Here is a 27819-nt window from a genome sequence, read left to right on the forward strand (position 1 = left end):
AGGATTAAAATTCTTAACCTTTGATAAGTGAATCTAATATACAAAAATTATCATTTTATGAGTAAAAAATTATTATAATAAATTTCAAATTTCTAACATTTCTTTTATATATATATATATATATATATCACTCGAAAAATTCTCACGTGCGGAAAAATAGTGCCACGTAGATATCCGGAACACGAACACCCAACTACCGATGGAGGACAACACCGCCCCGCATCGTATTCTGACCGTACGATTGGGCCTCCTTCCTCTTTATTACCACCGAGCATCGAATTCCAGCCGTACGATCTGCGGCCTTCCTCGTGTTATCCCCCGTTGCCCCCAGTAAACAGCCGCTCTTCCCGTGCTACTAATCAAAGGGTGTCTCCTCCCACGGCGACGTTGCAGTGCCACTCGTTAGGGTAGAAATTAGGGCTCGTTCGCGGCGCCTCGACTTGGGAGAGGAAGACTGAGGTGGAATCCCCTCGATCTCTTCCATTGCAGCCGCCAGGAGCTCTCTTTCGGTAACAATCGGACTCCGGATGGGTGCGATTCTTGAGTTTTCGTTGTTGGGTTTGCCTACTTGGTTGGATTAGATCGTCGATTACATGAGACAGCTCTGGATTTCGAGTCGGTGTAGAATTTGATCGCAATCATAATTATCGTGTTTGTTTCGTGGGGACGATGTTCCGTTGCTACTTCGCACTAACTCCTGTTTTAATTGTTGTTGTTCATCAGCTGCCATCTGTATTTTGATGAGAACCTCAGCACGGTTTCTTCAACAAGTCCGGTGTTTGTATCGGTTTCACCGAGGAGGGATTTCAGCGAATAGACTGGGGAAAACCGATAGAGTTTCCATTTTGAATCATCCGGTTGTGGGAGCCCTTGTCGGCAGAGAAGCCGATAGATACCTGAACCAAAGTTTGCTTTTCTTCAGGGCTGTGTGTACTAGCGGAGGTTCTCTTACGACCACTATTACATTGTTTTATTGTTTCCTATTCAACTGCAACAGAGTTTGTTTGCGTATTGCAACTTGTATTCAGTTATGGCATTATCTATTTACTACATACCAGTGGACATTGGCTATTAGGTTATGTTATTTTAAGATACAAACAATCGTTCTCTATTTTGATATCTAGCTATTACTATAAATAGGATCTTGTGATGTTGGCGGAGCAGGCCCTTTGCTGGAGTATGAAAAGAGAATTACATCCGGCGAACTTGTTGGCGGAGACAGCTTCCAGGTTTGGGCCGCTGATCCCTTAATCATGGCGCTGCTTGATTCATTGTCACTGGATGCTCTCATATTTCCTTGATGGTGACATTAGATAGACACACTTCAAGCACTGCAAAGGCTCTATGAAGAGCTTGTGGAGCATGAAGAGAGTTGCCAGTTGGATAGATATAAGTCATCACAAAAGTCTGGGAGGTATGCGTAGATAGTAATTTCTTGAATGTGACAGCTCGTTGATCTTCTCAAGGAATTGTCTGTTTGTATTTGCAATTTACTGTTTAATAGGATCATTATGCAGGAGGAGGTGGCTATGGTCCCGTTTTATGCCTCAGTCTACTTATTCACCAGTTAAAGGGCTGTATCTTTATGGAGGAGTAGGCACTGGAAAAACAATGCTTATGGATTTGTTTTTCAATCAATTGTATGCCTTCTCTGAGTTCTTCCTTGTTGCAATATATAAATCTAACATGTTTATGTCTTTTGGAAAATCATAGCTCGTAAGGCTCTTTATTACTGGAAAATTTATAGTTCGAAACATTTAGATTAAATCATATAACAAAATCTATTTGTGATTTTCATTTCTCTTGCTACTATTGCTATAATGAAGATTACATGTTCTACATTCACCAATTTCATCGTGGTCTACACCTGATGGGGATTCTTCAATATACCAGAATAATAGGGTTTTTGCCAACCATCAATCGGTCATTCATGCACACATGTATGGTTAATCATCACTTGTTTGGTACACTGGATATTAAGCTAAATCAAGAGTGTATGATCTTATCATCCTGTCAATTGTTTTTGGGTCAGATAGACCTCAATCTATCCAAGAGTAATTAATGCTTTGAGTGGTCCACCACCTGAGAGGCTTACAGTATCTTTGTCATTTGTACCCCCTTATCAGTTCCTGACAAAACTAAACATGAAGTAGTGACACTATATTTTTTTCTTTTTGCTAGTAAATTTCATATTATCTATATTCTTTGTCTATCCACAATTTTCATTTAGCTATTGCCTAATTCCACTCTTTTCTTGTGCAGGCCATCTAATTGGAGGAAGAAAAGAATACACTTTCATGATTTTATGTTGAATGTACATAGCCGGCTACAGGTATGGTTACTTTTATATTTATCTCCAATTTTTTTGTTTACTAGGTTTAAGGAGCACTCAAACTTTTTTTTACTAGAACTAGTCCATTTATGCCCCTTTTAACTTATTATATGTTGACGTTCTTGGCCCTTCAATAATTTAATACTAGATGCACAAAGGGGTAGCAGATCCACTTGAAGTTGTTGCAGCAGAGATTTCAGATGAGTCCATTCTACTATGCCTTGATGAATTTATGGTATGTTCTGAATTTATTGATAGGTTATCATTTCTTCATATTGCTCTTGATGCTTTGTTGATTCTTAAACACATAGGTAACTGATGTTGCTGATGCTTTGATATTAAATCGGCTTTTTTGCCATTTGTTCAGCAATGGTGTGGTGCGTATTTCTCTTTACCTTGATATTTCCCTTTTTCTGCTTAGAAACTGCATTCACCTTTCTATTCCTTTCCCATATGTGGTACATTTCAATCCTAGGTTCTTGTCTCCACTTCCAATCGTGCTCCAGACCAGCTCTATGAAGGTGGTTTGCAAAGGGACCTATTTTTACCTTTTATTGAAACCTTGAAGGTATCTGATAGTTATTTTATGGCTCTGGTTTAAGTTTTATAAGATATAATCGTTTAGTAGCTGATGATGATCTTGTGAAAATTTGAGAAAGGAAAGGTGTGTAATTCATGAAATTAGCTCTTCAACGGACTACCGAAAGATGGGTTCTGTAAGTTCTGTGCTTTATTATTGATAAATGCCCTGATACCACAACCGCTAACAGCAATTGCACTTGATGCAGGCAGAGAATGGCTACTATTTTATCGGGAAGAAGTACTCTGGACTCCTAAGAGAGAAGTTTCATCAGTTAATAGGAGCAGAGAAACCTGGCCCGCAAGTTGTTGAAGTTGTAATGGGACGAAAGTTGCAGGTCTAAATTATAGATCTTCGAAACATGATAACATTTGGGTCTTTCATGGCATATAGGAAAGAAGATTGGTGATTCTTATACCTTTTTACATTCAGGTCCCACTCGGAGCTAATGGATGTGCATATTTTCCTTTTGAGGATCTTTGTGACAGACCTTTGGGGGCAGCAGACTACTTTGGATTGTTCAGTGAGCTAGCTCCACTCCTCTTCTGCATCAATTACATGCAATTTGTAGTATACTTGGGCATAACACTCATTATTGTGCTGGAAAACATACTATTTCCTATAGCCTGCTTTGATTTTTTTCAAAATTATTGTGCAGAGAAGTTCCATACACTTGCACTTGAAGGAGTTCCCAAGTTTGGGATCCACAACAGAACTGCAGCGTATAGGTTTGTCACATTGGTTGATGTGCGTCTCAAGCTTTCCTTCAAGTATTGTAATTTGAAGATTATAGATCTAGCCTATAGTGTCGGCTATTTGCCATATTAGCTATGCTGAAAATTGTGGAATTTTCTTCTAACGTGTTTAACCAGATATCTCAACAAGAGAAAGGTTTGATAAGAGAAAAAGGATTGTGAAGAAGAAGAAGAATGTATCTGATGTAGGGTTATGAGTTAAAATAGAGCATAAATATGAATCTAAATTATAGGTTAGACTGATTATTAGCTTTTTGATATCTCCTAGTGATTGTTTAGTTTGAAGTTTTGAACAAGTTACTGGAAAATAAAGACAGTCTTTTCTGATGTCCAATTTTTTATTCCGGCCAGGTGTTTTTAGGTTTATTGATTTAGAATGGAAGTAACTAGTGGTGGCTGGCTGTTTATACAAGAACTTGGTCACTTTTTTTTCATGGTGAATATTTAAATAATGATTAGCATCTGTTAGTTATGATGAATAAGTAATATGCTTTTCAAATGACGAATTTACTTGATAGATTATGTTGGCGACTCATAGTTATCCATATAATAAGGGTGTTGCTATCCATTGCATTCTGAGATCTGAATTGTAATGCACATGAGCACAATTTTCATTTTTGTATTGTGACATTGACTTGTTATGTAAGAATATAATATTTGACATATTTCTGCATGTTTTTTGAATTATCAATGTTTTTTATGCACATGCTTGATAAATATGTGACAATTTGGACTGTAGAGTGTGTGTGTGGATATCGATACTAAAGCACTGGTGATCTAATTAATAGAAAAAGGAACTGTGATGGTTTGCTAGAGAAACAATTCTTCGTGCATTGACTGTTACGAGTGTTCACCAGTAATTTAAGTAGATGGTTAAAGAAAATAGTAATATCTCTTTTCAACAGGTGATGTATGAGAATAAAGCCAGATTGTTGTGCACGGCAGAAGCATCTCCTGTTGAGTTATTTGAAAGAATTGTGACAGTCATGGATGCCCAGAAAATTTATCCACGGTCTTCTTCACGGTCTAAGAAAACTGATGATATTGATCTTTGCGTTGACAATGAGCTAGGATTCGCCAAAGACCGCACCATCAGCAGGTATGACTCAACTAATTCCTAGTAATATGGTTTAAGGACATATATGAATGCATATATACAAGAATCATAATCTGTTGCATTTATTCATTGGCCAAAAATATGAAACCAGATTTAACATTCTTTCAGTGCTTGAGACAATATATTAGGAACATTCTTCATGTTATGATGATTGATTTTTTTACTGATAATGTTTCTTATTTTAGAGTCACTAATGGTGCTGTCATTTACCAGATTAACAGAGATGAATAGCAAAGAGTATTTGGAGCAACATGAAGCCAATGTGACGGATAATAAGACCCCACAAAAGTAGAGAATGATGTTGTGATAACAATGTTTCATTTATTAATTTATATGTTGAATAAAATCTCCTTAATTTTGAGGGAACACATAATCCATCTGTTGAGGTGGAGGCTTCAGAACTAATCTTATCTTACATTTTGTTGAAAGATATCAACTGTGAAAGAAAATTATATATGAGCTATCCAATTTTACTTCTTGCTTCTGAGTTCATTTATCCGTCAATCTGCTCATGCAGAGTTCGGTGTCTTTTACGACAATGCTTTAGTTATGACTACTGCTGCAGATCTTTTGCCATCAGCCCCGCACAACTCATCTTCTCAACCTTCTTCGGCGACGGCGAGACCGAGCTACGACGGAGGCGGCAGGAAGAACCGAAGTGACCGGCGACCGTCGCAAGACACTGGCAACATCCGAATCCGGTCACCTCAGGTAGGATTAAGAACGGAGAACTGCTAGGATTGAAGTCAAAAAAATAATTTATTGGCCCGGTTTGTCCCCCAGTGTGTAATGCGGTAAGAACACGAGACGGTGTTCATATTTCAGTTTACTGGTTGGAGGAGATGGGCCAATGTGGCCTGACCCACGAGATGGTTAGCTAACCAAACAGTCAAATAAGAAGAAGCCCACCCACGAGATTGGACCGGGCTTCATTTTCGCGTGAAGTTGCGGAGTCATTCTCATGAATCCGGTCACCATAGGTACGTTTAAGAATTCAGAATTCAGAGGTTTTGACGCCAAAAAATATTTTTTTGGGCCTCTTTGTCGCAAGATGAGTATGTGGTAATCTTACAGAACGGTGTTTGTACCCAGATAACTAGAAGGTCAGCTGATGAAACGGCCCAAGAAGAAGAAGCTCACATACGAGATTGGACCGGGCTCTAATTTGCACGTGTAGTTGGGAGCCACTTTCATGAATCCGGTCACCGCAGGTACGTATAAGAATTCAGAATTAAGAGGTTTTCACGCCAAAATTTTTTTTTTTGGGCCTCTTTGTCGCAAGATGCATTTGCGGTAATCTTACAGAACGGTGTTTGTAACCAGATACTAGAAGGTCAGCTGATGAAACGGCCCAAGAACAAGAAGCCCACCCACGAGATTGGACCGGGCTTAATTTGCTCATGTAGTTGCGGAGGCACTTTCATGAATCCGGTCACCGCATGTACGTATAAGAATTCAGAATTCAGAGGTTTTCACGCCAAAAAAAATTTTTTGGGCCTCTTTGTCGCAAGATGCGTGTGCGGTAATCTTACATGACGGTGTTGGTACCCAGATATTAGACGGTCAGCCAACGAAACGGCCCAAGAAGAAGAAGCCCACCCACAAATCTGGTCACCGCAGGTACGTATAAGAATTTAGAATTCAGAGGTTTTGACGCCAAAAAAATTTTTTTTGGGCCTCTTTGTCGCAAGATGCACGTGCGGTAATCTTACAAACGGTGTTTGTAACCCGATACTAGACGGTCAGCTAACAAACCGGCCCAAGAAGAAGAAGCCCACCCAAGAGATTGGACCAGGCTTAATTTGCACGTTTCACCACTTTCATGAATCTGGTCACCTCAGGTACGTATAAGAATTCAGAATTCAGAGGTTTTGAGGCCAAAATTTTTTTTTTGGGCTTCTTTGTCGCAAGATGTGCGTGCGGTAAGCTTACGTGGCGGTGTTTGCACCCAGATACAATAATAGTTCAGAACCACCGACGCCTTTTTGTCTCTTTGATTTCCTAACTATTTTTTCTTCGTCGTCTTTCATGGGCTGTTAAATCAATGTCTTATCTAATCACAATATTTAATTTAATATTTTAACTTTTTTTTTCCCTTTTCATTTCACTCTATCATTAAAGTCTAATCACAAGCATTCAATCATCATCGTCGACATTTCCACAATCATAGATTAGATGTAGTCATACAAACACTCTATGATTCAAACATAGCTTCACACATTCACTCACGCCATTTATTCATCGATCTTGCGATACCAAAGTAGTCAGGTTAAAGCAACGCAAAGCAGGAGGGAAGGCAGACCAAGTCCCCAGAGAGAGTCGTATGGCCGTCGCATGGATGTGGAGCCGCTCTTCCGAGACCGTGGCTGCCGGAGAGATTGAGAGCCTGCGCCGCCGACACCCTTCCCTCCTTTGCCACCAGTACCACTCTTTTTCGAGTGGCTCAGCCGTTCCCCGCCGTCAACTTCCACGCTCTCCTCACCGGACTTGTCACCGCTGCTCAGCTTCACCGTCACATTTCGGCCTACAACCAACTCATCGCATTGCATGAAGAATTCCTCAAAGTGAAGCTTGAAACAGTTCTTTGCCTCATCTTACCGTGTAATGGCAGGTCTTCCAGGAGTTGGGGCAGTTGGCGAGCTTGATCTCCTGCACCATGGCTGATGATATCAGTAGCCACACTCCACATGACCTGGAGAAACAAGAGGAGGAGGAAAGGGAGCAGTGGATTAGGCTTCATCTTAGGGATCAATTTGACAGCAATAATCATGGGGAAGATGAGAGGAAGACAAGGGGAATTTAAAGGGAAAAAGAGACTACCACTACAACAGTGCCCATTCCAGGGAATCTGACATGGTGAAAGACCGAGAGAAAAGTCTGAGCAGAACACTGTCAAAAGCCGACGTCAATTTCAAGCCTATGTTGTTCGATACTCAAAACAACAAGAGAATCTTTCCATCTTCTTCGAGTAGTCATGTTTCAAGAACTCCACATGGGTTTAAAGATCTTTTCTTCCTCTTCTTTGCTTCGAGGGTGGTAAAAAACAAGTAGGTGATGAGCCTGCACATGAGAATAGATCAGCAAAAGATGTCACTCAACAGAAGTAAAGTTGTGTTCGGTGTGCCAAAGAAGCAGAAGAAGAGAACAGGAAAGAACAGAAGGAACAAGACAGATCACTGTCCTTTTGCATGTCGGTGAACAGTCCCAAACTATTATGGTGGGAATTCTTCACATGGCTTGCAAGCTGAATTTTTCTGATGATAAGAAGGCATCTATATCACAGCAGATTTGAGAATATAGACATAGGATTCTGTGTGACATTGGGAGTTTCTGCAACATTGAGTGCAGACATAACATCACAAGACATCAGACTTACAGACCAATATGTGATGGCGGCAGGATATTAGTATGAAGATGAGAGCCTCAGGAAAGTAGCAGAAAGCCATACATCTCTCTCACTATCATCATCTGAAAAGGAATCAAACCATTACCAGATGGTGATGGTAACAGAAACAGAACTGATGCTAGATTACTCACCTAGTAAGAGTTGCTGAAGATTGCATCAGGATGAGTCTCTTTACCCATCCATTGATTCCATTCGAAGATGAGTAGCCCATGTAGGATCATGCATTTGGTTCAACCTATCAAGAAAAAGGTAAAAAGATATTATTCCAAGTCTTTGTCTCAGAATACTCAACATGAACTAATACAGGAGAATAAACAACATGACAATCATTGATGTCTTGGCATAGATTGAAACACTTCTCAAGATTACAGGTTATAGATGATTGCCTTCATAAATCATATAAACAATGGAGTATTAGGCAGAAAACTGTATTCCTATCTGATGGAAATGCAGTTAATTACAGAAAAAGAACAAGAGGTGATGACTGTGATGATAAGACAGGCATGCATGACCATCTGCATGAAACTGGAGCTCTTGGATCTGAACTTGCATCTCCTTCCTGCGCTTGTATAACCATCTGCCAAGACAAGGTAAAGCAAACTAAACGGGAATATTAATTTCAACAACCAATTCCTTCCTTCACAATCATTTGCCAAGAGCTTAAAGAGCAACTGGAGCTTCATGAGTTTATCCATTTTGCTGCAACTGGCACAAGCATTCAGCAACACACTGCACAAAAAATCATCACATATAGCTGCTTGAAGTTTGAGCGAAGGAATGGTCATAGTAGCCAAATCTTCGCTCGCATGTAGGGTAGCATGCATGCACACATGCGCAAGCACCACATACGACCATGCGCACACACACAAGCATAAACACACGAATGCACACATACATGCACACACAAGAGCACGCGCACACATACACATACACATACACATACACACTCATATATGTATGCACACACGCAAGAGCACGCGCACACATACATGCACACACATGTAACCACGCAACATACATGCATGCACATACACACAAACACTCATGCATAATAGTTCAACCCTCAGAAGATCAAAGGGAAATAGGATATAGGATGGTCAGCAGCTTATAATCATCTTTCACTAGGATCTCCCAGATCCATAACGATCAAAGGTAATATAGTATAACTGACCATTACAAGGATGAAAGATAATTGAAAACAAGATAAATACAGAACATTCTAGAAATGACATACCATAAGAAGCAGCACTAATAAAATTTTGTTCATGGCTCATGGCTCATGGCCTTGGCATTAGTTATCTTTAAGAAATAATAAAGGTTCAAACAATCTCGCAACAGTGAACAACTCACAAACTAGATTGTTCCTCATAAATCCACTTGCACTATATGTTCCTCATCCATACAAAAACATAGGATACCAAAAGGCCTAAAAGGTAAAATAAATGGTACTCAACTTTATCATACTAGAGACTAGAGATTAGAAAATATAGAGATAAACAATTGTAAACAATTTCCAACAAGCCTTAACTTCTTCTACATGTCTACTCAATATTACCTGTCCATTAGGACTTGCTTTAAAAATTCTGAAAAGAGCATCGAATATTGCTGACTGGAAACCGGCATCTTCAACCTTTGTGAGAATTTCCTCCTCTACCTTTGAAATCAACACCATCAAAATATGTGGGTGCTTTTGGCAAATCAATGCCAACATCATCTTACATCGCATCATAGAGCAAACAACTTGTCCCCAAATCCCTTGGAGTAAAAACATTTTTAATCAGCAAAATCTCCAAAAACATCACTACAGCTTCCAGATATGAAAAGCCCTTGTTTAGAGCTAAATCGATGGCTTCCTTGACAACCTCTGGATGGTACTCTGAGCTCTTCAGTTCCTCTACACATTGAAGTGCTTCATCTAGAATGCAGATGTCAAAATACTCTTCAAAAAGAGAAACTGTTTTCTTATGCAGCTCATTAGGATTAAATTTGTGTTGCCACTAACTTCTTGACCAACTGGTCTCTGGAGCCCTAAGTTTTGAGATGGAGAATCTGATACGCCTGAAACAATACAAGAAGAACGAGATACTGGGCCACTGCCCTGCAGTAATGCACTAGTCTTACCAGATGCCAGGCTACCACTAACCTTGTGGTAAGAGCTTAAAAGTGATGGATGGTGATCAAAGGACCATGGACACGGTTAACATCACCCCTGGGCATAGATTCGCTTGTGGAACTTCCCAATGGTCATCGTCTAACCCAGGCATTCCAGGCATCCCAGGAATCATACCACCAGCATTGCGTCTGTTGATAGGATTGATAGAAAAGAAAAGAGAAAAAGGAAGAAGAGATACACCAATCTTATCACCAGGCATCCCAGGCGTTCATGAGAGAAGTTTCAATCTTATCTTTTAAATAAGTTTAATTCCATGGATATCCCGTAAGACTAAGACCTCCTAAACCACCAACATCACGGCTACTTCTCATGCTTGGAGTTGCACTAGGGCGTGGCCCCAGATTCTTTTCTGCCTCGGGAAGCCATCAATTCCCAAGAAAACTACAACAACAATTGTGAGTCTCTTGAGAATAATTCATCCTAATTACATGAACTGAACCAGGGCAAAGTTTACCTCTTCACGCCGAGGGATCCAATTGTTTGCACAAAGGTCAAGCACATCGCGGACCATAAATCTTAGACGTGACGCAAGTTGAGGATCGGTAGTTAGCTCTTTCGGCCGGCTGAAATAGGCATCATTAAAGCGACGAGATTTACGACTCTCTCATCCAACTCCTTCCCTATGGTGTTCAATAACTGGCCGATTGCCTCAACATTTTCCTCAGCAGCGCATGGTTTTCCATCATGCCCTAGAAGCTCCTGCAGACAGTAAATATATCAGGAAGTCCCTGAAAGAGTACACTCCCTAAAGATATAGAAGAACAAGGATTAACATAAACAACAGTTACCTGAACAATATGATGAACTATATTCTCTGGCACCATTTTTTGCTTGAAAAGCTCACCAATAAGGCGAAGGTTACCAAGAGTGCGGAGCTTCACTATTCTCTCTTTTATCTCTATCTTCCACCTACAGCAGTTGGCAGTGAAGTGCCTGCAAAATGCCAAGCAAGCATTGTCATCATCACATGGTTGGTGCAAATGCCTACTTTGTCACCAAGAAAAGCCCACACTTGACAATCTATATCTATATTTGTAGCAGTCCAACACAGGCATTTGTGTCTTGTCTTGATTCTGGGAAACCTTACTGTGAACTCAACCATGCACGCCCTTCTTGGTAGATGTTTGTAGATGTTTCAGTTTGTATATCTATATCTATATTTGTAGATGTTTCAGTTTTTTGTTACCCTTTAATCCGCTTGTATCCCTTCTTGGTTCGGCTTTCATGCACGCCCTCTCCAACTTGTAAATGGAGAGATATCTGAGCTCCTGGAGGCTGCCTAATTCTTCCAATGGGCACGTACTAGTAGCCGTGTTCACCACGAATCCTTGGAGTTCATCGAGGAGCTTCAACCTTCCTATTCCACATGGTAAGCTGTCCAGGTGCGTAAGTCCACAATCGAGTGTCCTTAGATTGACTAGCCTAATTATACCTTTGGGGATATGTGTCAACTCAGTACATCCCAAAAGGATCAAAAACTATAAATTCGTCAGATTGCATATGCTTTCTGGAATCTCCGTTACATGGCTCCAAGACACATTCAAGAATCTCAAGTGTATCATATTTCCGATGTAGTGCGGTAGAATCTCGATTTTTGTGTGCATAAGATGTAGGACTCTAAGTCGCATAAAGTTCTTCGAGTAATCATCTATATCCTTCACATGGCCACTTGTTCTCTCCACCAACAATGTCCTTATCGACTCATGTTGCTTGGTCGAACTGACGATATGCTGGATGTCCGTGGTTTCAGTGCTCACAATCGACAACCGACGCAGCTTCATCGGGACGGCACCCTTCTCCACTCATTTTGCACGTCACTAATGAACAAGCTCTCATCTCTCGATAGGAAATGGCCGAGCGATCGCAACAGGTCATGCATCTTGGAATACTCATCGTAGGCTAGACGGTAAGGGCGCGATTGCAGAAGGCTCCGATGAAGCAGCTCTCTATGATATTGCTCCCCTGTTTCCTCCAACGTGACATCTCCTCGTGCTTCGACAAATCCCTCGGCTATCCATAATCTGACGATTTCAGGCCCGTGAAACACAAAGTCTTCTTGGAACAAGGTGCAGTAGAGAAAGCATTGCTTGAGATGGGACGGCAAGTCTTGGTAGCTCAGATACAGTGCTCCGTGCACACCTTCGGGAAGCCCGGTCCGTGACCATGCGGCGCTGCGGAGAACTTCCTCCCACGCACTTCTGTTGAGTCCTCTGGTGCAGAGGACCCCTCCGATGGTCTTGATGTCCAGGGGAAGCCCTCCGCATTTCTCAACAATCTTCATGCCTGTGTCCTTGAGATCTTGGGCATCCCTTTCCTCCTCTGCATTCATCGTCGCCTTCTTGCACAGGAGGGACCAGCCATCCTCTGGAGGCAGCAGATTCATCTCGTGGACGTGGGCCGCCTTCATTTGCCTCGCGATCCCTGCGTTTCTGGTTGTCACCAGGACCCTGCTCCCTGCTGCTCCTCCCTGCAAAGGATTGCGGAGCAAGTCGTCCCAGATCTGAGCATCCCAAACATCATCCAACACCAGCAAGAACTTGTTCCCTCTCAGGAGATCCTCCACCAAGGGCTCCAGCAGACTCCTGCTCTGTTCTCTATTATATTTTCCACCTGCACCTTCAATGATATTTCCGAGAAGATCCGTCTCGCTGAACTCTTGGGACACGCACACCCAGATGGTGGTGTGGAAGCTGGCTTTGATTTTACCATCATTGAACACCTTCTGAGCGAAGGTGGTCTTTCCGATGCCGCCGATCCCCACAATTGCCAGCACCACCACGTTGTTACTCGGATCTTGCTTTGTCAGCTGCTCCACCAGTGCCTTGGCGTCCTCCTCCGGTCGCCGGCCAACCATGTCAGACTCCATCACCGGGGAAGTTATGCGACTAACTCGAGGAACCACCCTTGGTTCCGCCGCAGACACATGGAGTTGCAACTTGGACCCTCGGTCCGAGATCTCTTTCAGCCGATCGTTGAGATCCTTGATTTTGACGCCCACCGCATTTCTGAACTTGACCTCGTCGCTTAAGCCAGCAAAGATGGAAAGTATGTCGCCTTTGAACCGCTTCGGAGGGGACTCTCCCGGGGTGCACTTCTCTGCCGCGGTCCGCCACTCGTCGAGGACGTCGTCGACGTCGTACATGACATCCTTCAGCTCCATTAGCCAGTTCTTGATGGCCTTGTCTTTGATTCGGCGCTGCTTGTCATCATGAAGGACGGACTGGACGTTGCAGAGAGTGTCTTGGAGCTTTTGGATCTCCCCGGGATCGCCCAACACCAAGTCCACCTTCTCCTTGGCCATGTCGAACAATGTTTCGAGGAGCTTGGAGATGAAGGGGATTCAGCACCATGGCCATATCTTCTCTCGTCTTTTGCTTTCCTGTTGGAGGTCTTTGTTTCGTGTTGAAGACCGGTCACAATGGTTAGGTTTTTCTCTCAAATTATAGTTGATTAGATTAGTATGAATGGAACACCTTTCTATACAAATTGTTATGATGTCAAACTTGTGTAGTTTGGAATTGTCAAGATATGTAATACGTGGAGAAAATATAATTGTTATGATGTCAAACTTGTGTCGTTTGGAATTGTCGAGATACATAATACGTGGAGAAAATATAATTGTTATGATGTCAAAGCACCACTGAACTCTCAACAGGATCTCATGAACAAAGCATAGTATCTCCTTCGTTGTTGCACAGAAGAACCAAGTCTCAAATGTAATTTGAGGACCTATTCGAGAATACAGAAATAATAAGGATTAAAATGGAAAAGGTGATTGTGCCCGTGAGCATTCAAGAGGAGCAGAAGAGATAAAAGAAGAAGATGAAGACGAGTCTTCCGTAATAATCTATTGGTGCAATAATATTCTATTGTCTTCCGTAAGCCACTTTGGCTTGTGGTCATTTGGCAGGCCGAAAGAAAGGGTGCTACGTAGTATGAACAATGTTAGAGTTTATCTTTCATGGCGAAATCATTGACCGATTCTAAAATAAAATAGCCTTTGATACGAATTGATAGAAAGAAGGCAGGCGATTGATTGATCAACAATCAATCAATACGAACCACACCGAGCCCCAGTCTGCAAGAAAATCTAGTAGCATACTGTCTTCTATACAAGCCCAACCACCCTCGTAAGAAACAAGAGAAGTAGACAGGTGCAGGAACTAAGAACACACAAAACGAAACTGTCGATGTGAAAGTTATTACTTTGTTGATTAATCTATGTTTGTTTACGGAGAAACACATAAACTTCATTTGTTTCTGATCATTCACAAAAACCGAAACAATCAACGTCGGTCAGCAGTTGCACACCGTCCATGTTTAACTCTCTTCGCATATTCGACTGTCATATATACGATTGTTTGTTATGATTGAAACCCTCCCTGGAAAGGTTCACTTGAATTTTAATATCATTAGTTTAGCAAGTCTCGTATAATCCCACATCAGGAAAGTCAAATTTGTTATCTCCCATTACGACTATAAATAAGGGCGTGTGCTTCGAAGCTAGAGGCACCATAAGAAAAACTTAAGTGTTTGATTGAGTTTAAATCATTGTTTAGTATTTTTAAGGTATTTTATGATCATTTGCTCCTCATTTGTCCGTGGATGTAGATCAATTGATCGAACCATGTAAATTTGATGTTCTAGTGTCCTTGTAGTTTTCTATTTTTTCTACTTTATTATCGTTTTTAGATTGTTAAAATTACCTTTGATAAATTTCCTGAGACTAACTCTAACAATAATAATGTATGTGAATACATATATGACTATTGAATGATAGAAGCATAAATACTACAATCATATTTATATTATATAAAAAAATTAATATTAAGAATTAAAATTAAATAATAAGTACCTTTCAATACCATTCATAAAGTCTATGATTATTTATCAATAATCATAAACTTATAATCTTAGTATGTTATGTTTCGTCCATAGAAAATCGTATTCTTTTTTATTGATGAGAACAGATGATTTGAAATGATAATTAAAGAAGTTAATTATATCAAGATCATCTCCTAGTAAATCTTATTATAAGTGAATTTTTTTTTTCTATTGATCAATAATCATAATTAAAATTTAGTGAGATCTATAATGCAACAATCAAATGCTTTGTAAATGCTTCCAAAAAAAATGCAAAGGATTGGTCCAAGATCGAACACCTTGGGATTGTTTACATAAAAAACGACCAACACAATTACATAAACTACATCAAACAATCCTACACCTTAGAGATTAACCTAATTGATGATAGTGAAGACGAAGATGTGGTTATCCAAAATATTGATGATTGAGGAACATGACACATCACCTTGAATATACCCATTGTTCCGATGTGTGGTGACACCATTTCTAACACGGTGAAAAGCTTTTGCATCTTTTTCTCTTTCGGTCACCAAAGTAAGATTATATTTGAGAATATATATATATATATATATATATATATATATATATATATAATATAATATATAATTAAAGGAAAAAATATGAATAAATATGTAGTTGTGGAATGCTTCAAGTGTTTGATAAGCAAAAAATATTTATTTTAAACATGCATTGAGTTAAGTGTTGTTTGGTAAAGTTACATTTCAAAAGTCCATTGAATATTTATGTCTAATTTATCCTTCTAATATTTTTAATATTTATTCAAAGTGAATATATATATTTTTATGTTAAATTAATAAGTAAAATATATAAAATAAATGAATGAATGAATGTATATAAGGCTCAAATAGATAGAAAATATAGTCATATATAAATACAAAATATTATTTAAAAATAATTAAATAAAATGTCATCTTATAGAACATGTAAATCATACTGATTTCTCACTGGCAATCTTATAATTTTAGATAAAGTCATAAGGGCACTTTAGGATTTAAAAAAAAAAATATTAACATTCTACAAATATTAAAATGCTAATGTTACCTTAACGTAGCATCAATATTTGAGTATTTTCAATTCAATATCTAAATCAAATACGAGTTAAAAAAAATAATAATCAAATATCAAAATGTGCATTGGGTCCTCGATGCACATTTCAAATATGTTCTCAATCATACACTAAGAGCTTCAACCAATGTTATAATCAATAATCAAATGAGATGGTAAATGGCATGGAAGCATAAAGTCACATATCTATGCCTTATTATGATTGGGCATGCATGCGTCTATCTTTGAAGTCCTTCGTACGGCATCGTGCAATCATTTTTATAAGATTTATTTGTGTCAAATAAAATATAATACTCTTTGTTTTGCTTGGAATCTCGATTTTCTTTAACTCTTTGTTAGCGACATGTATATTTTACCTGTGTATTTGTTTCATATAGGTTTATGACTTGGGTGCTATACAACTTAGTTGTAGCTAAGTATATGATAAAGTTGTGTTGTAGTAAACGCACAAGTCTACTATAATAACGAGGCAATATGACAGAAACTAATGCAACTATTTTGGATAAACAAAGTGGAACAGGCAATCATTTCGAATAAACAAACAAGCATTAATGGGGAAACAAACAACATCCCTCAAAAGAGAGTAACAACTTGACATCTACAATAGTGTTTCGATTGAATGAGCTTCCTCTCGTATAAAAAAGACATAATTTGAAGGACAACTTTAATTATCATAGAAGCTAGAAAGAAAAGATGGTTGAGCTCGGATGGTAACTTGCTATCGCTTGAAAGAATTTTATGGAAGCAAAAACACTATATGAAGATAGAGGGCTAGAGTTCTGAATGAATGCTTCACATAGTCAATAATTATTTATTGAAACTTTATAATCCAATCTAGAGAGAGAGAGATTGTCATTTATAAGTTTAATTGGATGAGGTCTGTCATGTCACTGAACAAGCCACAAAACAAAAGACAGGGTTTGAGATGAGATGGCAAGTCACGCTCTCTTCGTATATTGGTGATTCACAAAAATGTTTACACCTTCTGAATTTTTTTTGAGATAGTTTCATGTATGAAATCCTCACAAATATTAAATAGTAAACTATGTTAGACTCACATGTGCAGTACTATTTCTGATAAAGAGTCATTTTGATATCTGGTAGCTGCATTTTGATCATTCAAAATCTCATAAATAATTATAAAACTACAAAAACAAAAAAGTATAATCCTGATTGATAATCTGTTTTCGGATCTAACATTCCATGTTTACACAGAAAATAATAGATGATCTATATGTTTGTCTTTGTGGTAATATGTTGAGGAATCCAAAACCAATGACATGCTACAAATACTCTGATCAAGACATTTCACTGCCAACATACACAGCATTGAATTAATCACCACAAAAAAAAAAAAAAAGGGCTACAGGTATAAGAAGGTGAGGGAAGTCGAGGAAATTGGCAGGACAATTGTCTGTCCGTACAGATTGTACTGATATCACTATATCAGTAGGGGTAGTAGAAATATACAGATCTGAGGGCACTAAAGATGCAGTAGTAGTATGTACATTGCAGGAATTATATGCTACAGAGAGAAAGAAAGCCAAAATAAGTTGTCCATCAGATCGAGCTGATATCACTATATCATTGGAATTTAGTATGAGTCGCACCCAACCTCTCGATCAGCACTTCTTCTCAAATGTCTCGGACTTTCCTTGGACAGCTCCATTTGCGATGATCATATTAGACATGACTGCCAATTACATCGTGAATGATGTCGATCTCGTTGCCAAAAGCAGGAAAAGATGATTGTGAGTTACCACTCCAAAACCAGAAGACGTTAGATGGTGGAGACGTGAGCATGAAAGGTAAGTTACCTCAAAGATCATTGATGTCTTCTTCTTTTTTCTTCTTCTTCGGCAGCAGCAACAGCAGCAAAAACAGCATCATCATCGACTAGGTTTGTGTCGAAGGTGCAGGAATGCTTGATGTAGTTTATATAATTGCCTCGGCCATCTTCGATGGAAAATTTTGGAAAGTGTTCGATCATGGGCCAGTCTGCGCCATTTTGGAGGCATCTGACGAGTTGCTGGGTGGTTCCAAATACGTCCAGTCTCTGGAGCGTAGTGAATGATTGTTGCGCCAACCACTCTGGTAAATGATTGTTGCGACGACGATACGTGCCCAAATTCAAGAACTCCAGTGCAGGGAGATCAGCAACAATCTCCAGATCTGATTCACCACTTGTACTCAGTTCTTTTAGAGAAGGGAAACCTCTGATGGACTTGAGAGCACACACATCGGACAGATCCAATGTGGTTAAGCAGGTTGCCTGTCGGATCAGGCCTTCCGGTAGAGACTTCAACTTGGGGCAATTGTCGAGGACCAATTTGTCGAGGCGACGCATAGCAAAACCTTCCGCTACCCAATCCCACACTTCCATGTTTGTCATATTCGAGAGTTCCAGCTGCCTTAGTTTCGGAAACAACGAAGGAGGAGGAGGAGGAGAAGAAGAAGAAGGAAGCTTTGAATTCCGTTCACGATCATGACCAGTAGCAGCAACTTCACACCCAAAAAATTCCGGTCCGATGGTGGTCACTGCATCTGCACCGACGATTTCAAGAAACTCCAAGCTAGGAAGCTTCCCTAGCGGTGGAAGCAGTGGCCAATGAAGACAATAACTTAGTTCCAAGCGTCTTATGTTTGGAAGAAGCGAACTGATGCTTGCAGACGCCATCCAGCTGGGGTACCGGAGGCCGAAACCATGTAAACTGAGCGAAACAACAGATGATGGTGGATGAAGTGCCACATCCAACACCTTCTCCATTCTTTCAATCTCTTCCTCCGTGTGACGATCGGATGTCAGTGTGGATAAGCAATGTAAATGTAGATTCTTCAGTTTATGGTTACCTTTTAATACGCTCGTATTCCTTCCCGGTTCAGCTTCAAGCCACGCCCTCCCCAACCTGTCAACGGAGAGGTATCTGAGCTCCTGGAGGCTGCTTAATTCTTCCAATGGGCACGAACCAGTAGCCGTGTCCATCACGAATCCTACGAGTTCATTGAGGTGCTTCAACCTTCCTATTCCACATTGTAAGCTCTCCAGGTCTGTATCTTTACAATCGAGTGTCCTTAGATTGACTAGCCTATCTATACCCTGAGGGATATGTCTCAACTTGAAACATCCTTCGAGGATCAAAAACTGTAAATTCGTCAGATTGCATATGCTTTCTGGAAGCTCCGTTATATGGCTATGAGACACATTCAAGTATCTCAAGTGTATCAAATTTCCGATGTAGTGCGATATGCTCTCGATATTTGTGTGCATAAGGTGCAGGACTCGAAGTCGCACGAGGTTCTTCAAGGAATCATCTACATCCCCCACAATGCCGCGTGATCCCTCCACTAACAATGTCCTCACTGACTCATGTCGCTTGGTCAAATTGACGATATGCTGGATGTCCGTGGTTATAGTGGGCCGAATCGACAACCGACGTAGCTTCATCAGGGCGGCACCACTTCTCCACTCGTTTTGCACGTCACTGATGAACAAGCTCTCATCTCTCGATAGGAAATGGACGAGCGATCTCAGCAGGTCATGCATCTTGGAATTCTCATCGGAGTCCAGACTGAAAGGTTGCAGCGATTGTAGAATGCTCCTATGAAGCAGCTCTCTATGATATTGCTCCCCTGTTTCCTCCAACGAGACATCACCTCGTGCTTCGACAAACCCCTCGGCTATCCATAATCTGACGATGGCAGACCCGCGAAACACATAGTCTTCGGGGAACAAGGCACAGTACAGAAAGCATTGCTTGAGATGTTGGGCTGATGGCCCATATTCAGCCCATGTGGGCTTTATCAGCCCACAGCTCACACCCTCTCTTAACCTAACCCTAATTAAGATTAGGGGGGTGTGGTGGCTGCGTTTTAGAGGCAGATTAAGGCTATAAAAAGGCAGCAACGAGGCAGATCTTTGAGGCCACGGGATTCCAAAGAGAAAAAGGAGATCAAGGCAGAAAAGGAAGAGAAAGAAAGGGAAGAAGACAAGGACAACGCAGAGAGACTGTTCACAATCATCTAGCAGTGTTCTCATCTCAGGTTAGATCAAATCTACAGTAGACTCTTGCTGTGATTACTTGGGGAGGTTTTAGATATTGTGGGCAGTGACGTGATCCTTGTATCCCAGTTATTCTCTTGTGGTTGTTGCTAGGGTTTTGGGCAAGAGATTGAGATTTGTATATTCATTATTCTCATAGTGGATTATCTATAGTTTGCCCCGTGGTTTTTACCCTTCACATTGAAGGGGTTTTCCACGTATATCTTGGTGTTCTGTTTGATTGTGTTTCCATTTTATTCCGCTGCGTATTTTGGTCTTCTAGTATTTGTTCCTATACAAAGGTTATTCCTCTTTTTATCCCCATCAACTGGTATCAGAGCGGGGTTTTGGTGATTTAATTTTTGTATTTGAACATGGAGGCCAGTAATATTTCTCGCATGATTAGTTTAAATGGAAATAATTGGATGATATGGAAACCAAGAATGGAAGATCTCTTGTATTGCAAAGATTTGTATGGACCTTTGCAGGGGGATAGTGCAAAACCTACAACTATGACAGATGATGAGTGGAAGAGGTTAGATCGAAAGACAATTGGGTTTATTAGACAGTGGCTTGATGATAGTGTCTTTCACCATGTTTCTACTGAAATTTCTGTATATTCTCTTTGGAAAAAATTGGAAAGTCTCTATGAGAGAAAAACAGCTGGCAACAAAGCTTTTTTGATCAGAAAACTTGTGAACCTAAAATATAGAGAAGGTGCTTCTATTGCTGAGCATTTGAATGAAATGCAGAGTATTACTAACCAGTTATCCTCTATGAAAATGTCTCTTGATGATGAGTTGCAGGCATTGTTACTTCTCAGTTCATTACCAGAAAGTTGGGAGACACTGGTGGTTTCCCTCAGTAATTCTGCGCCAGATGGTATTGTCACTATGAGTCAAGTAACAAGCAGTTTGTTGAATGAGGAGTTGAGAAGAAAGAGTTCAGCAACATCTCAGAATGATTCACAGTCACTTATCTCAGATAACAGAGGAAGGTCAAAGTCTAGAAGCAGTTCACGTATGGGTAGGAGCAAGTCAAGATCAAGAAAAGATATTGTTTGCTATAACTGTGGTGAGAAAGGACATTACAAGAACCAATGTAAGCAACCTAAGAAGAACAAGAAAAAGGGAAAAGAAGTGGAGTCTACAGAATCAAAGGATAATACTACAGCTACAGTGCAGGGTGGTGATTATTTGATTTTGTCTCCTTCTGATGATATTTTTTCTTGTGTGTGTCAGGATCTTGAGTGGGTGATTGACACAGGTGCTTCTTATCATGCTACACCTCGGAGGAAGTTTTTTGCTACATACAGGTCTGGAAACTTTGGTGTTGTCAAGATGGGCAACTATGGCACAGCAGACATCATTGGCATGGGTGATATCCATTTAAAGACCAACCTTGGCTGCAAGTTGGTACTTAAGGATGTGAGACATGTGGTTGACTTGAGGCTGAATTTAATTTCAGTTGGAAGACTAGATGATGAAGACTATGAAAGCAGATTTCACAGAGGGCAATGGAAACTCAGTAAGGGTTCTCTTGTTATAGCTAATGGAAAGAAATGTCATACTTTGTACAGGTTGCAGGCTAAAGCTTATGGTGAGCAGTTAAATGCTACAGAGAAAGACTTCAGTATGGAGTTGTGGCATAGGCGATTGGGACACATGAGCGAGAAGGGGCTGCAAACTCTTTCCAAGAGAGAGGTATTACCAGATCTCAGAGGTATACATCTGAACCCTTGTATTGATTGTTTGGCTGGTAAACAACATAGAGTTTCATTTGCTAGTGCTGCTTTGTCTAGAAAAATGCATGCCTTAGACCGTGTTTATACAGATGTATGTGGTCCTTTGAGGACAAAAACTCCTGGTGGATCTGTTGATGTTCTTGGTATAAGTGGTGCACTTTATTTTGTCACTTTTATAGATGATTTTTCTAGGAAAGTTTGGGCCTATGCTTTGAAGACCAAAGATCAGGTTATTAATGTCTTTAAAGAGTTTCATGCCAGGGTTGAAAGGGAGACAGAAAGAAAATTGAAATGCATAAGATCAGATAATGGTGGTGAGTATACAGGATTGTTTAATGACTATTGTAGGTCACATGGAATCCAACATGAGATGACAGTTCCTGGTACACCTCAGCATAATGCAATTGCAGAGAGGATGAACCGCACCATCATGGAAAAGATCAGATGTATGCTTTCACAGGCCAAGCTACCCAAAAGGTTTTGGGATGAGGCTTTGAGGACTGCAGTTGATGTGATCAACTTATCACCATGTACAGCCCTAGATGGTGATGTTGCAGAGCATGTATGGTCAGGGAAAGATGTTTCCTACAGGCATTTGAAAGTGTTTGGTTGTCGTGCATTTGCACATGTTCCAGATAATGAGAGGTCCAAGCTGGATGGTAAGTCTAAAGAATGTATTTTTCTTGGTTACTCACATGATCAGTTTGGTTACAGGCTTTGGGATCCAGAAAAGCAGAAGGTGTTCAGGAGCAGAGATGTGATCTTCTTTGAGGATCAAACCTTTGAGGATTTGAAGAAGAAGGCACCAGCCAAGACTTCTGCAGAAGGATTAGCAGATTGTGACCCAGTTACTCCTCCAGTATATCAGGGTGATGGGGGAGATATGCAGGAAGATGGTGTAGAACCTGATATTGATCTACCTGTAGGACATGTTGAGCAAGAAGAAGTAGGAGAGCAAGTTCCCGCAGAACCTCAGTTGAGAAGATCTTCTAGACAACGTCAACCTTCCAGAAGATACTCTACAGATGAGTATGTGATGCTTACTGATGCAGGTGAACCAGAGAGTTACCAGGAAGCAGTTGAGAGTGAGCAGAAAGAGAAGTGGTTAGCTGCTATGCAGGAAGAGATGGATGCTCTTCAGAAGAACCACACTTATGATTTGGTGCTGCTACCAAATGGAATGAAGGCCTTGAAGAACAAGTGGGTTTTTAGGTTGAAGACTCAAGAATATTGTTCTCAACCAAAGTACAAAGCTAGATTGGTTGTGAAAGGCTTTGGTCAAAAGAAAGGTATTGACTTTGAAGAGATATTTTCTCCTGTTGTTAAAATGTCTTCTATTCGTGTTGCTCTTGGTATTGCTGCTAGCCAGGACTTGGAGGTTGAGCAGTTAGATGTGAAGACAGCTTTCCTTCATGGTGATTTGGAGGAGGAAATTTATATGGAGCAACCAGAAGGCTTCAAAGTCAAAGGTAAAGATAATTTTGTCTGCAAGTTGAAGAAGAGCTTGTATGGGCTAAAGCAAGCTCCAAGACAGTGGTACAGAAAGTTTGATTCATTTATGACAGAAAATGGATACAAAAGAACGGCTTCAGATCATTGTGTGTACATCAAATGGTTTGGTGAGGATTTTATTATTCTCTTACTTTATGTTGATGACATGCTTATTCTTGGGAAAGATATGTCTAAAATTGACAGGTTGAAGAAGGAAATGAGTGAGTTTTTTGCAATGAAGGACATGGGGCCAGCAAAGCAAATACTAGGCATGCAGATTTCTCGTGACAGGAAAAACAAGAAGATTTGGTTGTCACAGGAGAAATACATCGAGAAGGTATTGGAAAGATTCAGTATGAGCAATGCTAAGCCAGTTGGTTCTCCTCTTGCAGGTCACTTCAAGTTGTGCTCAGAACAGAGTCCGTCAAGTGATGAGGAGAAGGAGAAAATGCAAAAGGTTCCTTATGCTTCAGCAGTTGGAAGTTTAATGTATGCAATGGTATGTACGAGGCCGGACATCGCATATGCAGTGGGTGTTACTAGCAGATTTCTTGCAAATCCAGGCAAAGAGCACTGGGCAGCGGTGAAGTGGATTTTTAGATATCTCAGAGGGAGCTCTAAGGTTTGTTTAAGCTTTGGAGGTGGACCACCTGTGTTGACAGGTTACACAGATGCAGATATGGCCAGAGATATAGATACGAGGAAGTCTACTTCAGGTTATGTACTTACTTTTGCAGGGGGAGCTGTGTCATGGCAATCCAGGTTACAAAGGTGTATTGCTCTCTCCACCACAGAAGCAGAATATATTGCTGCTACAGAGGTATTCAAAGAAATGTTATGGATGAAAGAATTCTTACAAGAATTGGGGCTGAAACAGGAAAATTATGTGGTGCATTGTGACAGCCAGAGTGCCATCCATTTGTGTAAGAACCCAATGTTTCATTCCAAGTCAAAGCATATAGATGTCAGATACCACTGGATTCGAAATGTATTTGAAGAGAAGCAGTTGCAGCTTCAGAAAATTCATACAGATGACAACGGAGCAGACATGTTGACGAAGACCTTACCAAAAGAAAGACAGGAGATATGCCGACAGTTGGTCGGCATGGCTTCATATTGAGGAGTCATGGGACAGCCTCCCTTATGGGCTGAAGGGGGAGGTTGTTGGGCTGATGGCCCATATTCAGCCCATGTGGGCTTTATCAGCCCACAGCCCACACCCTCTTTTAACCTAACCCTAATTAAGATTAGGGGGGTGTGGTGGCTGCGTTTTAGAGGCAGATTAAGGCTATAAAAAGGTAGCAACGAGGCAGATCTTTGAGGCCACGGGATTCCAAAGAGAAAAAGGAGATCAAGGCAGAAAAGGAAGAGAAAGAAAGGGAAGAAGACAAGGACAACGCAGAGAGACTGTTCACAATCATCTAGCAGTGTTCTCATCTCAAGTTAGATCAAATCTACAGTAGACTCTTGCTGTGATTACTTGGGGAGGTTTTAGATATTGTGGGCAGTGACGTGATCCTTGTATCCCAGTTATTCTCTTGTGGTTGTTGCTAGGGTTTTGGGCAAGAGATTGAGATTTGTATATTCATTATTCTCATAGTGGATTATCTATAGTTTGCCCCGTGGTTTTTACCCTTCACATTGAAGGGGTTTTCCACGTATATCTTGGTGTTCTGTTTGATTGTGTTTCCATTTTATTCCGCTGCGTATTTTGGTCTTCTAGTATTTGTTCCTATACAAAGGTTATTCCTCTTTTTATCCCCATCATGAGATGGGCCGGCAGGTCTTGGTAGCTCAGATTCAGTGCTCCGTGAACACCTTCGGGAAGCCCGGTCCGTGACCATGCGGCGCTGCGGAGAACTTCCTCCCACGCATTTCTGTTGAGTCCTCTGGTGCAGAGGACCCCTCCGATGGTCTTGATGGCCAGGGGAAGCCCTCCGCATTTCTCAACGATCTTCATGCCTGTGTCCTTGAGATCTTGGGCATCCCTTTCCTCCCCTGCATTCATCGTCGCCTTCTTGCACAGGAGCGACCAGCCATCCTCCGGAGGCAGCAGCTTCATCAAGTGGACGTGGGCCGCCTTCATTTCCCTCGCGATCCCTTCGTTTCTGGTGGTCACCAGCACCCTGCTCCCTGCTGCTCCTCCCTGCAAAGGATTGCGGAGCAAGTCGTCCCAGATCCGAGCATCCCAAACATCATCCAACACCAGCAAGAACTTGTTCCCTCTCAGGAGACCCTCCAACGAGGGCTCCAGCTGACTCCTGCTCTGTTCTCCATCATGGCTTCCACCAGCACCTTTAACGATATTTTTTAGAAGATCCGTCTCGCTGAACTCTTGGGACACGCACACCCAGATGGTGGTGCGGAAGCTGGCTTTGATTTTACCATCATTGAACACCTTCTGAGCGAGGGTGGTCTTTCCGATGCCGCCGATCCCCACAATTGCCAGCACCACAACGTTCTTACTCGGATCTTGCTTTGTCAGCTGCTCCACCAGTGCCTTGGCGTCCTCCTCCAATTGCTCGCCAACCATGTCAGACTCCATCACGGGGGAAGTTATGCGACTAACTCGAGGAACCACCCTTGGTTCCGCCGCAGACACATGGAGTTGCAGCTTGGACCTTCGGGCCGAGATCTCTTCCAGCCGATCGTTGAGATCCTTGATTTTGATGCCCACCTCATGTCTGAACTTGACCTCGTCGCTTAAGCCAGCAAAGATGGAAAATATGTTTCCTTTGAACCGCTTCGAAGGGGACTCTCCCGGGGCGCACTTCTCGGCCGAGGTCCGCCACTCGTCGAGGACGTCGTCGGCGTCGTACATGACATCCTTCAGCTCCATCAGCCAGTCGTTGACGGCCTTGTCCTCGATCCGCCGCTTCTCGGCGTCAAGAAGGACAGACTGGATGTTGCGGAGAGTGCTTTGGAGCTTTTGGATCTCTCCGGGGACTCCCAACAACAAGTCCACCTTCTCTTTAGCCATGTCCTTCAACGTACCGACCAGCCCGGAGACGAAGGAATCGGCCATCTTTGGTCACGGAGTGGGAGTATGGTAGCTGTCACCAAGTATTGGTGGCAGCCAAGGCAAGGGTGAGTGAGGTGCAAGTTATAGCTGCAACTCTTCAAACTATAGCAATAAAAAAACCTTCGTCAAAAAGTCTCAAAATCAAACAAAAAGTAAATCCTTACTAATCCAAAGGCCATGTTACCAAGAATTAAAAAAGATTAATGAACAACGAAACAATACATATTTAATGAATTCGAAGTCAGTATTATAAAAAGTGCATAACTTGTGCTCATAAATGCCCAACCAAATCTGATGTTGGGACGCAACGTTGACTAAGAACCCTAGCAATGGCAAACATGCAGAAACTACTATTAGTAGCTGGACGAACAATATAAAGTAGGAGTGCGTTTTATATTCAAATCCACCTTTGATTTTACTGTTGTTCATATCATTCGATCGGACGCAGCCTCTGTCGTCTTTCACAGCATTATTGCAAAAAAATAAAAAACAAAGTTGGTGTCATCTTCCATTGCACAATAATTGACCGATTCCACAACGTGATGTGGGATAAAATAGCCTTCCATACCAACTAAAGGCGTCTGACATTAAAGATAAAGGAGGTTCTAATGCCAATAGACAAAACTAGTAGGAGATGGACAAAGAAATAAGTGAAAACATAATTATATTTTAGTCTCGATGATATTATAATTTCTTCACACTTACTTGTAGTTGATGAAAAATAATTTCTCACTTACAATTAAAAAAAAGTGGTTCCACATGATGTGACATTCAATCATATAAGAATTTTTAAGTAAAAGATATTGTCTAAACATGAAGGTTTATAATACAAACCAGGTTAAGTCAGATAATATGATAAATACAAACAAGATCACTAACAGATAATATGTTAGCTATAAGATCACTATCACTTTATCAGTCTAATGGATTGATACTTAGTGCACGACGAAAGTATGCAAAGAAACTTAAAAAACATATCAGCACATGTTTAAAGCAAGCTTGATGCCAAAGGAACTTAATAAATAGCGGCACAAAATAAAGCATCATTTATGTTAAAGGCAAACACGATCTTAAAGAAACTTAAAAAAAAGAAAAGCGACACAGCATCATTATGTTTAAAGTAAGCATATCCTAAAATAACTTAAAAGAATAATGACACAGAATAAAACATCATTATGTATGAAGCAAGCATGATTCTATAGGAACAT

The 27819-nt window shown here is 40.8% G+C and overlaps 2 protein-coding genes, 1 long non-coding RNA gene and 1 pseudogene across 13 annotated transcripts; 2 read left to right on the forward strand and 2 right to left on the reverse strand.

Moving 5' to 3' along the window:
• The first annotated feature begins 294 nt into the window (after positions 1-294).
• LOC103980010 (uncharacterized) lies at positions 295-5487 on the forward strand. Of its 11 annotated transcripts, none has more exons than XM_065142478.1 (15): positions 296-531; positions 724-942; positions 1141-1229; positions 1318-1414; positions 1505-1640; positions 2263-2332; positions 2481-2567; positions 2644-2709; positions 2808-2900; positions 2992-3048; positions 3121-3249; positions 3345-3435; positions 3571-3659; positions 4573-4766; positions 5350-5486. In XM_065142478.1, exons 1-15 carry the CDS (start codon positions 528-530, stop codon positions 5444-5446), a joined length of 1518 nt encoding a protein of 505 aa, XP_064998550.1. In that variant the 5' UTR covers positions 296-527; the 3' UTR covers positions 5447-5486. The 11 variants fall into 11 exon arrangements, with proteins under 11 accessions (XP_064998520.1, XP_064998550.1, XP_064998543.1 ...); XM_065142489.1 differs by lacking the exon at positions 5350-5486 and adding an exon at positions 4998-5276 and having other exon boundaries at positions 298-531; XM_065142499.1 differs by lacking the exon at positions 5350-5486 and adding an exon at positions 4998-5276 and having other exon boundaries at positions 301-531; positions 1314-1414; positions 1518-1640.
• A 149-nt stretch (positions 5488-5636) lies between these two features.
• On the forward strand, positions 5637-6228 carry LOC135638168 (uncharacterized). The gene is made up of 3 exons (XR_010496532.1): positions 5637-5764; positions 5877-5995; positions 6108-6228. It is a non-coding gene; the product is annotated as an uncharacterized LOC135638168 (long non-coding RNA).
• A 687-nt stretch (positions 6229-6915) lies between these two features.
• On the reverse strand, positions 6916-13664 carry LOC135639030 (disease resistance protein RGA2-like). The gene is made up of 5 exons (XM_065152739.1): positions 11152-13664; positions 8322-11062; positions 7605-8252; positions 7383-7476; positions 6916-7308 (listed from the first exon to the last, which is right to left on the reverse strand). The coding sequence occupies exon 1, from the start codon at positions 13662-13664 to the stop codon at positions 12141-12143; it is 1524 nt and encodes a 507-aa protein (XP_065008811.1). The 3' UTR covers positions 6916-7308; positions 7383-7476; positions 7605-8252; positions 8322-11062; positions 11152-12140.
• A 4464-nt stretch (positions 13665-18128) lies between these two features.
• On the reverse strand, positions 18129-27467 carry LOC103978628 (disease resistance protein RGA2-like; annotated as a pseudogene).
• Positions 27468-27819: the final 352 nt, after the last annotated feature.

The sequence above is a fragment of the Musa acuminata genome, chromosome BXJ1-3, assembly GCF_036884655.1.
Source record: "Musa acuminata AAA Group cultivar baxijiao chromosome BXJ1-3, Cavendish_Baxijiao_AAA, whole genome shotgun sequence".
Lineage (NCBI taxonomy): Eukaryota > Viridiplantae > Streptophyta > Magnoliopsida > Zingiberales > Musaceae > Musa > Musa acuminata.

Coding starts and splice junctions, on each gene's coding strand:
- LOC103980010 (XM_065142448.1), top strand. Junction 2,901..2,991: donor CTTTTATTGAAACCTTGAAG/GTATCTGATAGT, acceptor AATTTGAGAAAG/GAAAGGTGTGTAATTCATGA. Junction 3,049..3,120: donor ACTACCGAAAGATGGGTTCT/GTAAGTTCTGTG, acceptor CACTTGATGCAG/GCAGAGAATGGCTACTATTT.
- LOC135639030 (XM_065152739.1), bottom strand. CDS start 13,664: ATGGCCAAGGAGAAGGTGGACTTGGTGTTGGGCGATCCCGGGGAGATC.